Raw genomic sequence first — 11,744 nt, 5'->3', positions numbered from 1 at the left:
CTAGCGGTCGCCTCGTATGTGTGTCACACCTGGTCGCATTGCACAGACAGGTCCCTGGCGAGGTTGACGGCGCACACGCAGGCGGCCTGCAGCGCGGGCACGGGCTCCCACGGGCACGTGCCGAGCGCCTGCGCCAGCGTCGCCGCCGCCACCACCACGCGCACCCACGGCCGGAGCCATGAGACGCGCATTCCCACTCCCTGGAAACAATACATGTACACTGTCAACAATGGCTACAATGGTTATGTTATGGTCTAGCAATATATTTATGGCAGAGTGCAGGTCACACCCATTGGCAGTTTCCTTATATCGTGGGTACAGTGTTCAATTAAGTTCCGACTGGAATGAAATGTCTCCACACCAAAGGGCAGATGCGAGGGAAGCATAATTTTAACTTAGTGCGGACCTAGAACTGGTAAAAATCGAAAAGTATGTAAAAGTCGATAGCTAAATTTCCGCGTCGTTATTTCATTTCGGTAAAATGGTTTCAGTTTGTCAAATACCTATAGTCGATGCAATCCGCCCTTGCTCTAAAGTCTAAACTGTTCTCACCAAGTCAAAGTAGGCTACACATACATAAATGATATTGGTTTGGATACAAGATTATTTAAATAGGTAAATACTAGATATTTCTAAAATGAATTGCTGAGGAATCTCACTTTTCTTCACACAAACGCTAATTCAAGGCATAAATAACCCGAGTAAGTAAGAAAACTGCCTTATAATTAGAAAAGCGCCAGAAATGAAGATTTCACGAGACTCTTGCAAAGCGTTGTGTGAGCTCTAATTGGACAGGCGAGGAATCCACTCGGTGACATTTTCTCCACGACTGTGTCTTTCCGCTCCACTCATCCTCACCTCACCTCACGTCTCACGTCACGTGTTTAATTATTTGTTGAAGACGTCTTGCTATGCTCACTTTCCGTTCCTCGGTGCATATTTGAATAAGCTTTTACATAACTTAGGTATTTATTAAGTTTCACTAATGCACGTGACACGTGTGTTATTGTATTCAATAGAAAAACTCGAATCGTGTTACCTATTTCGATTTCTTGTGGAAGCAATGCGTATTCGCTTGCATTTCCACATCTTTGTCTCGTTGTCACACTCTGTGGGGTAAAACTAAGGAAATAAATTGATGGCCTACCTACAATAGTATCGTTGTAGCGTTGATCTTAATAGGTGCCATTTTAGAAAACGATGATAGTAACATCGAGCTTAACTATTTTGTGGTAAAGTGTATCGATTATTACAGAATTAAAGTGAACACACGTATAATAAAACTACGCGTTTCTCCTAATAAAGCTATGTACAAGAAAACCACGGCGCATGTTACGAGCGGCAATCAAGCGGTGCATGGACCGTTGCAGGGAAATGCAGCGTGGCGGCCGCAGCCGCCGCCCGGCCGGGAAACGCGGGCTTTTCCTACCACGCGCTCATCCTACTTATTCAAGGGACGAGGGTTACCAAATGTAGAACTGTGCATGACATGCTAAGAATTTTGATCCGCTGTCGGGAATGCGAGATTACTGAAACGCCAGGAAATGATTTACTGCTAACATGAAATACTGATTGTTTATTACACAAGCGCAAGGGCATTCGGCAATAAAATGTATTCTGGTGATTTTCAACATTTACTTTTTTTTTGTAGTTTTTTCTTGTTCGTGTAAAGGGATCAAATTTCTTAATTAAAACTAAATTTTTGTTTGCCAATTAATGCTTTGCCACTTCTATAGTCCTCGGGGTGTAGCCCTCAGGAGATCTTCCTCAGTGCACATCGTTGAGCACGGAACACTGTAGTTTATGAGACCTAAAGGTCGTTATCGTTATAGGTTTTGTGGTTATCCACAAAATATTGCTTCCGGGTGATGATTGATGATGATGTGTATTAGGTAGCCATAAGTTTATTCGTGCAATACAATACATATAGGTACCTACTCTTTATTGCGAAATACCTTTTCTTGAGTATTTTTGCAATACTCTTTATTTATTATGGAGATTTCTATATTTACACAAATCACATACCTACATTATTGGATTGACTTATTTTTATTATAATTTTAATGAAATACGGACAAAGTATTATTAGGTACGTGTGAATTTAATGTGATTCTTTAAAGTCGTTTGCATCTATATCGTAAGATCGTAACATGGTGCAAGTAGTATTCGCTCCTTTCATTAACATTACCTACCCACACAGGCTGACAGGCTGCGGCAAACATTTGCCGACGTCCAGAAATAATTGACTGTTGTTTGTGGACAAACGATAGTATCAGATTACACTCACAATCAATACCTCTTGCGTCTATCCAGACATGTATGTACGAGTATAAGTACTTTATATTGTTTTTTTTCATACTTCAAAAAATTATCCATTATTTTTTGTCAAGAAAATAAGTGTATTAGTGTATAATATTTATTAAAATGCTGTAGTGTATAATATTACTGATATTGGGTCAACTGCGTTTACGTCAAAATTCAAATATAATATATGTATAAGTTTTTGAGTTGATGATACTCCTATTTATGGCACCTGCGTTGAGGTGGCACGTGAGGCACGTCACACTGGCCCATTTGCATGCGTTTACAAAGCACCTACGAAGTTACGATGTTCGACTTCGCCGCTAACGGGACCGCTGCGAGCTTACGCGATTCACTTTCGCGTCTCGTAGCTTTGAGCCCGCGCTCGTTCACTCACTACCAACAACGATGACATGGCGGTTTCGCTAACCACTCATCATTATTTATTTAAAAACCCAATTAATTAAATTGAAAATTTAAAAAGTGAAATTATGATAATTGCTTATTTATAAATTTGCTAAATTTTGTGTCACGGTTTGAGAATTTAAACAACTTGGCGTGAGTTGCGCGACTCTTGATTTGTAAGCCTTGTTTTGCGGTTCTTGAAATTAATTTATTATGATTATCTTTTTGTTTTAAGTACACCCTTGTGTTATAATCATTTTCTTAAGAACACCTAGTATAGAGCCTTATTGCTTCCCCGAGACGAAAGTAGTTACGAACTTTGGTGCAGCAAATTGCTCTGCTGATGCAATCCTGGATTAGTTCCCGTGTAGGAACTTATCCGACATGCACGGCTTAAGCAATCTTAGTCATTAGTAAAAGTGCCATATTAGTAAAGTTGTCTCTTAAAAACTGCTGTCAGTTTTGGATTTATTCGGGTGTATGTATGTCGCTGTATCTTCCCTGGGTTATTGTATTTATGGTTTCATTCCTAGATTTGTGTGTTACAGTGACAACATGTGTAGTACAAAGTACAATCAGTACATGGATGGCTGCTAATAATTTATACCTACATATTTGTATTGAACCATCTGTGGCGCAGACGTCATCAACCCGTCATTTATAAATGATTCCCCAGCGTGGTTTGTTGAATGACAGTTCTATTAAACTTTGCGCAGTTCCATCAGATCGGTGTCGTACCTCTGACACGGCCGATGCGACCAGCAGATTTTATTGTTTTCAACTTTTGGCATCCACCTGCCGCTCGGTACAAAACTCTTAAATTGAAAGCGAGTTAACTGGAAAGCGTCTAAATTTAGTCGGGGTCGGGACCGAACGGGTGGTACGAGTATGTCAAACTTTCTGGAACATTTTAATTTTTCTCGGCGATGCCCGTATGATTTCAGAATGTTATTTTTTTGTCGTACTTATTTGTCTTTTTTTCTTTTATGTTGTGGATAACACCTACCCTTCCTTTGATGTTAGAATGATGTAGTTATGTGAAACTGCCAGCATCAATCAGGCACTATCAGGCATACTGATAACAAACTTTATAGCTGACGCCAACAGATGGCGCTACTGACCTCTGTCTTCCTCGTCTTTTCATTGCGGTTGACGTTTTTTAATGTCACTTAAGCTAGGTACTTAAAAACTCCAACTATTAAAATATTTTCTCTTTTCATACAAAACAAATGTAAGATTTCATGACATTTATTTATTGTATTTATAATTATTCAAGTTTCTTAAAGTAAATTAGTTACTCAATTCCTCACTAGATGGCACTTTAGCAGAATGAAACTAGCTAACGCTTATTCATCGTGGAATGTACGATACCCGCTGTGAACACAACCGTGTTGATCTTTCCAAAGGTTAACGGGGAATGATGATTGGATTGGACATGCGACTGCGTGAAGTCCGTAACCACTGTTACGCTTGACGGGCCTAAATTCCACTGACCCCTATTTTTTGAAAAGATCATTATAGACATGGGCGAAATGTGTCAGTAGAGGGAAAAGATTGATATAAGTATATATCTTTTTTCACCTCAGCAGCTCGAACAAGGGTACTTTGCTACTTAAAAAACAGTGAGCAAAATATAATAGCTCACTGTTTTTAAGTAGCAAAGTACCCTTGTTCGAGCTGCTGAGGTGAAAATTTAATTGTTGGTATATCTTAAGAAAACATGAGTGAATAGAGGTAAGTGATGAAGAAGGAATACATTTTTCGGGTTCTCTAATATGTTCTCACTGCTGAGGTGAAAAGTTTTGTGAACTACACGAGATCAAAGTTATTTACATCTCGTGAGCTTTTGAGTCCCTTACTACGCTCAAGATTCTAAATTAGATTCACGAGCGTAGCGAGTATAAAATCTTTCGCTTGCACGGGACTCAAAATAAGCACTCGAAGAAATATCAAACTTTGATCTCTTGTTGTACAAATAACTATTATCATTGGGATATGTATCACTCTTTTATATCTTTATATCCGTGTGTAACAGCCGTCCCGCTCGCAACATCGGCACTTGCTGACTTTGAGTCATGAGAGTGAGAGAGAGAGTAGTTATTATAACGTGGCGACATTGTTTCTTTCCTAATAAAATACCTTATTGCGATTTGTTTACATTTTGTTAAATACTTACCTAAAGAAATACACTCTAATCCCATCGAAATGAACGATGCCAAATCGAACGTTAATTTTGTTGAACTCTGGAAATTGCAAACACGTTTTTGTAGATCCTTAAACTTATCATAATATGACCTAAATTAGTTTGCATAGTTCAAATCTAACTTTTAAGAAACAAAACATTACATATTTTAACTCCCTCGACAACACATAACAAATACCTTTTTTTATCTATCACTCCGGAGTTACCCATGTCTAGATCATTATAAGCAGATACACGATACGAGTAGAAGACTAGAAGTTTTTGTGGCAAAATAAAGTAATTGACAAAATGAAACATCGATAATTCATAGATTAATATTTAAAAGATGCTGTAGGTGAATTACCGAGAAAATTCAAGAATGCAAATCAATTACAAAGCGGTACGTAACTTCTTTTCACCACACCAACTGGTAAAGGCTCTCATGATTGTTCAAAAACTGATAGCAAAGTTGCATTTTATTCACATGTGAGGCAAAGTAATCAAATGTAAATTGTGAGTTGAGTTGTTTTCTTATGTTTGCTGATAGAATTGACTTTTATAAATGATGATTTTGATTGATATATTACAGTTAACATTTTCTTCGGGTTGGTGACGTTGGTGTGGTGAAAAATTTTGGGTTTCACTCGGGGGCAAATTTTGTTTAACTCTCGAGCTTTGAAAACCTCGCAACGCTCAAGATTCTATTTGTACCTAAACGTAAACTGTAGTATATAAGTAGTGCCAAAAGAATAAAAAACTACCAATAATTATAACAAAAGAGAAGAAGATATCGAACGTGTTGTGTATTTCGCGGTCTCTTGTTCTACGTGTAATGAATATCTATAACGTTAAGATAACATCGATAACAGACAGTCATGTCGATATTCCATTTTTCTACTCCCGTACTTTTATTTGTCATTTAAAAAATATTGAATGAAATACAGTGTTGCCAACCTTATTTTAAATGTCATCTCTGACAAATAAGTGAACCATAGACATGTTTTTTTAAATTTCATTCATTCATTCTTGAAATATACTGGGTCAACCAAATCTTGTTAGTAAATAGGAACAAATAAAACTATACTCATCCTTATCTTTTGGGTGCTAGTACTAGTGTTAGACAAAGATAGTATGATTCTCTCTGTCTATGTTTGAAATCAAACAGACTTTGACACACTATATTTGTTAAATTTACAATTTTATTTCAAAATAAGTGCTTGGTCGTAGAAAAAGTATTGTATGCAACGTTCTTTAACCGAGTCAAAAAATACTCGTGGCGTCTTTATTAACAATTTTCGGCTTCGCCTCAAATTGTTACTCACGCCACTCGCCTTTTTTGACCTCTCAACGGTTGCATAAAATACTATTTGTCAATCACTTTATTTGGCCACAAAAACTTCTATATTTGTCTGATTATAATTAAATGAAGTACATATAGTACGTATACATAATATAATTGTATGTAATTTTTTGTCATAATCTCTAATTATTTATTGGGAATTAGGCTGGTGGAAGGTGGTTGGTTGAGGTTGTTAAGTTTGAAAAGTAATATCATAGAAACATGCAACCAGTGTTCGAGTGAAATCGTCCGGTTAATTTCTAATCAGAGTTTGACATCCCTATTGCTCCTGCCCCCAGCGCGAAATATATTTATATTGCGCGTTGCGTCACGAATAACGCTCCTAATGTTCGTATTATTAGTACCTACCTAAATATATCGGGTCAGAGACTATCAAAAAAGAAGTACCAACCAACACTACCTAGTAATAAATCTGCACGGGCACAAAAAAGCGTCCAGCAGAGATAAAAACAGTAGATGATATCACTTTAACGAGGTTCAAAGCCTTCGCTTACCTACTTACATAAAACAATTGATCAAGATATATCATAGTGTCATAACACGGGTAAGCGAATATCGAAGCGCCATACAAATATTGTGTGGAATGTGGAACTGAGAAAGTAGGTCTCTAATCTCTACCGTCTACAACAATGACAAGAATAGCTGATTCACACTCACCTATCTTGGTAACAGTTCTTATCGGATGAAGTACTTTATGGCGATTAGGGATCTTTACTACACAGTTTATAGGTTCTAATTTGTCTTCCGTACCCAAAAGTAAAGAAAATTTGAGAAAAAAACGTCCAATATTTTTATACAGTCCAGAACTAACAGAAAATCCTAAGGTCATAGCAAACACGTTTAACGATTTCTTTGCATCTATTTAAGCTGGTCAGGAATCACATCAAGGAAACCCCGTAGTTACTGCGCGCGGTCGCCCACTTCGCACTCCAGTTACTAAATCGATGTACTTACGCTCAGTATCTGAACTAGAGGTGTTTAAAATTATACGTGGACTCAAGAACACATATAGCACAGGAATTGATGATATCCCTTTTTTTAACGACAAGATTTGCTTGACCAGCTATAGAGGTTTAGCTCATGACTGGTTCAAATCTTATCTAGAGAAGCGAACGCAGCTCGTTCAAATCGAATACCTAAATCCGTCTACCAATGAGATGGAAATCATTCGGTCAAATATTATAGAAGCACAAGGCTCAATCCCACAGGGAAGTGTTTTAGTTTGTCTCCTCTTTTTATTATATATATTAATGATCTCCCGAAGGAGATCGATGCCAAATGCACTTTATTTGCAGATGACGTTTCTCTCCTTTTTGATTTCAATAATACGGAAAATTGCAATGTGAAACTAACACAAACCTTAAATAATATAAATGAATGGATGCGCGACCACAATTTAATAATAAATACAAATAAAACTAAATTAATACAATTTTATCCTCATCAAAAAACGCCTCTACAATTAGAATTATCACTAGATAACACGGAAATTGAAGAAGTAGAGCATTTCAAACTCCTAGGTGTTACCTACTCTAGATAACCATATCAACTGGAAAACTCACATCGCATGCGTTAAAACGAAAATATCTCAGTTTCTGTACGGACTCTTTACGCTCCGGAAAACAACAAACTTTGGTACAGCACTGTCAGCTTACTATGCCTTTACACAGTCTTGGCTACGTTACGGGATTGTAATATGGGGCGACAGTACAGGTGCACACGACATATTTGTTATGCAGAAAAAATGCGTTCGTATATTGGTGGGTATCCAAGAACCCGATAGCTGCAAGCCACATTTTTTTGAGCACGGCATACTTACGCTACCATGTCTTTATATTTTAGAATTATGTATTTATGTCAAAAAAAAAAACATACACTTGTTCAAACAGCTGCCAAATCGAAGGATAAAATACAAACTTGAGCTACCCGCGCCTAAATTACAAATATATAGGAAAAGACCTCTATATGCAGCAACTATAAATGCTACAATCATATTCCAGACTTTATAAAGGCAGAGGAAAGGGATACAACATACGCAAAAAGATTGAAATGGTTCCTTGCGAGAAAAGTGTATTATTCTATTAATGATTTCTTCGCAGATAGCTTTAATATGTAATTTATTAGTTCTATTTATATAATTTAATACGATGCCACTTTTTGTGCTGCTACATATGTAAATATTATAAATCTTAGTTTAAGGAAATGTTTGTCATACCCTTTTAGGGTTCATGAGGTACTTACTTGTATAAATGTTGTAACATCTCTTGTTGTAACCATGGTGCAATAAATGTTTGATTGATTGATTGATTGAACTTCGCCAAGACCAGTTTTAGGCGACATAAGTAATAACTTAACTATAGCTATTGTATATGTTTAAAATTGTATGGCGAGATCTAGAAATTCCCGGTTCTGGTCCGGTTTTTTTATATGAACCTACTTACAACAAGGAATTAGAGTCCGTTATCCTAACTTTTAGCAGCAAACGAGACAACTTTAGTTGGTCTGATCGTGTATGATCCATTAGCAGTCTATATTATACTGGTCTCTGTTCGGGAGTGTGCCGCCGCGCATCCACTTCCATAGGCTATTCGACGCACGTCCGCAAATTACGCCGCGGGATAATTCAAGACACGATCCTTATGCGGCACGAGACTGGATCACCATTACAAACGCTTATCTAGAGCGGGCGAGGCGAAAGTTACGACTGACCACTATAACACAGGTCCTCAATCGCCGTAAAAGCTATGCGTACTCGGAGAGCACACTTATACTGTGTCTTATACGCGGTCGACTTTTATAGGCTCGGTTAAACGTTTGGCATAGCATAACATCCCAACGTGCAGAATCGTCTCGGTGTTTATAGAAAAAATGCCGCTATACAATTTGTGACTGCGAAGCAATCAAGTCACTGGTAGATGCGGATACAATTAGAAATTACGTTGAAATGAAAGAAGTAAATGCACATGATAATATCAATAGCACGTTGGTATCTCTAGTAGGTGTTTGTATGGGTAAGGTACTGACAAAATACGGAAAACTATTAGGGTCGCATCAAACTAAATAAAGATAATTATGATCTCTACACGGTACCGGGTGTCCATCGCACAGATCCAATACATGTTTAAAAATAATGTTAATTGTTCTCCATATTCACGTTATATGGACTGAAAAGTGAATTTAAACGGTTAGAAATTTCTAAAAGCAATTTTCAAAGTCTTGATTTATATCCCTGATACTAAATAACAGTTCGATTACCCATTTTGCTACGCAACTACACTAAGAGCTTATAGGTACATATAAGTACATACAGTGCAAGTTAAATAAAAGCTTGCAAATCTTGCAATAAAAGCCGCTCCAATCTATTTCCTCTGAAGCAATCAAGGCGCCGATAGACGCGGATACAATTCGCATTCACGTTGGACTATGAATGAAACGAGTGCAGATAACGATATCAACCGCGCTTCAGTGGGTGTGTGTTTACAAAAGCGCGGTTAAATAAATAATATAAATATACCTACTCACTATAAATAGTCAAATAAAACTACTATTTAAAAGTTTTAAAACTCGCTCGATTATTCACTGGCGAATGCCTGTTTGCATTTCAATATTATCTGCATTTTAGCGGGGCGAGGCGAATTGAATCACAAATTCTGATTAATCGTGGTAACGACTGTAACGATGCAAATAGGATTATTCTTAGTTTCAGTTCAATATTTTATGTCGGATAATGTTTGTCTTGATTATTTTGAACATGAATAGGTCAGCAGTAGGTAGGTATATCATCAAATTTGCATTGCCAATCTGCAGGAGATTTATATTGTTTTACTTCTTACTTCGCTCTCAATATTTTATGGGTATAAAAGTTTGTAGCTCCCTTTATAAATTTATCGCAAGCTCTGCCAAGATACGCCATTAAAGTTTCATGCCCCCGTCACTCCGCCTGGAATGTTGGGAATAACTAACTGACAAACCGCAATTGGCTCCAGAGATAAGTTTCGTGACAACTTTTAGCGTTATTTATAAGCTTTAATTGGTTTTTCAGCTACTTGGTTAATATTACAATATTGAATAAAGCAATTAAAATTATGCACACCCCTCAAGCTTGTTGTTGTTTTGTATTGGTTGTATTGGTGGTTGGTTGTACTCAAGAGGAATAAAAAAGAGTCCCATTATATAGAAATTAGAATTATCCATATGAAGTGACCCGAATTCATTGTTTTGAGGGACTACCTACAGGTATTAGGCAAGATGGGAGTCGGTAAGGACTTACTCGTCGTCGTCGTAATTCTGAGTTTGAGAAATAGCCGGAAATCGTGTAATATTTACGACGACGAAGACGACGAAATACGTCTTTTCTAGACTTCCGTGGGTAGGTGGAAAACGTACGTACTTTTTTTTTGTAAGAAATATTAAATGGAACGCGATAAAGTTTCGGATTTTTTACACACACACTTTCGGATTTTTTACTACATTAAAGTGAGCCCCTGGTTAAATGAATATAGTCTGAATTGTCTAAAACACCAAAATCCTAAGCCAAATGTTGAAGACGAGTCTCCATTAGGTACTTACCGTAGATGCCAAAGGCCTACAAAATTAAGACTGTCACGAGAATAGCATATGACGCACTTCGTCAACGCGATCACATCATGAATTAGGAGTTAACGAGTTGCACAATATGAGATCTCTCCTAAACAAAGACAATTTTAAAAACGCAATTTGTCACATCCACAGCGAAAGTTGTGATTCAGCATTGGCACGACTCCGATAAGTCATGGTCGCGGTTTGTACCTTTCTCCTGTGAATCACAAGCAGAATGACGACATTTCTGGTAATAAGCAACATGGCGAATAAGGAAGGCTAATGCTTTAAATATCTATTTGCATGTTTTATGTATAGGTATATTTGCTCGACTTTGCCGGGGGCACTGCCGTGCCCCCAGATAGGTTCATATTAATGCATATTACCTAGGTCCATTTGTTTGCGACTCAATGTGTGTGGAGTTGTTTGTGTCCATTGTTGGAGGTGGGTGTTTAGCTGTTTAGGTAATTACCTAGGTATGTAATCAGCCTGATTTTCAGTTTTGTTAATTTGCTTGTTTGTCAAATCTGAAGTCAAAATTGACAACACAAGCAGTGCAAAATTACAAATTTATAGATTAATCTTTTATGCACGCATTACGTAATCGCTTGAACCCATGCAGACTCCTCTATCTCTACCTGACCTTCCGGACACTCATAAAAGTGTGTGTTTAACATTTTGAACGCCGAAGACGTCAACTGACGCGCGCGGGTACTGCCCAATATCAAACTTCGTGCATTCCGACAAGGTTCACGGTGTCGCGCCACACACGATACGCCACACGCGTGATGCGACAAAAAAGGCAGTACTGAAGTAATTTTTGCCCAAATTAGAACACAGCTCGAGTTCCTTCGCGGATTTGTTGCCGGCGACAAACATAGCGACAGAGCAGGGAACTGATTCACTTTTTTATTTTAG

General features: G+C 37.6%; 2 protein-coding genes across 2 annotated transcripts in view; one reads left to right on the top strand and one right to left on the bottom strand.

The window, feature by feature from the left end:
* The window catches only part of LOC134647842 (rab3 GTPase-activating protein catalytic subunit), a 40,970-nt gene that overhangs the window by 5,905 nt on the left and 23,321 nt on the right, over positions 1-11,744 (top strand). The window lies entirely within an intron of this gene.
* The window catches only part of LOC134647841 (leucine-rich repeat and fibronectin type-III domain-containing protein 3), a 34,989-nt gene that overhangs the window by 2,807 nt on the left and 20,438 nt on the right, over positions 1-11,744 (bottom strand). Inside the window, exon 2 of the mRNA XM_063502170.1 lies at positions 30-200. Within this exon, the coding sequence (XP_063358240.1) occupies positions 30-200 (171 nt within the window). The remainder of the gene's footprint in view (positions 1-29; positions 201-11,744) is intronic.

Source organism: Cydia amplana, chromosome 5 (genome assembly GCF_948474715.1).
Source record: "Cydia amplana chromosome 5, ilCydAmpl1.1, whole genome shotgun sequence".
In the NCBI taxonomy this organism is placed as follows: domain Eukaryota; kingdom Metazoa; phylum Arthropoda; class Insecta; order Lepidoptera; family Tortricidae; genus Cydia; species Cydia amplana.
This window is presented reverse-complemented; position numbering and strand designations above follow the sequence as displayed.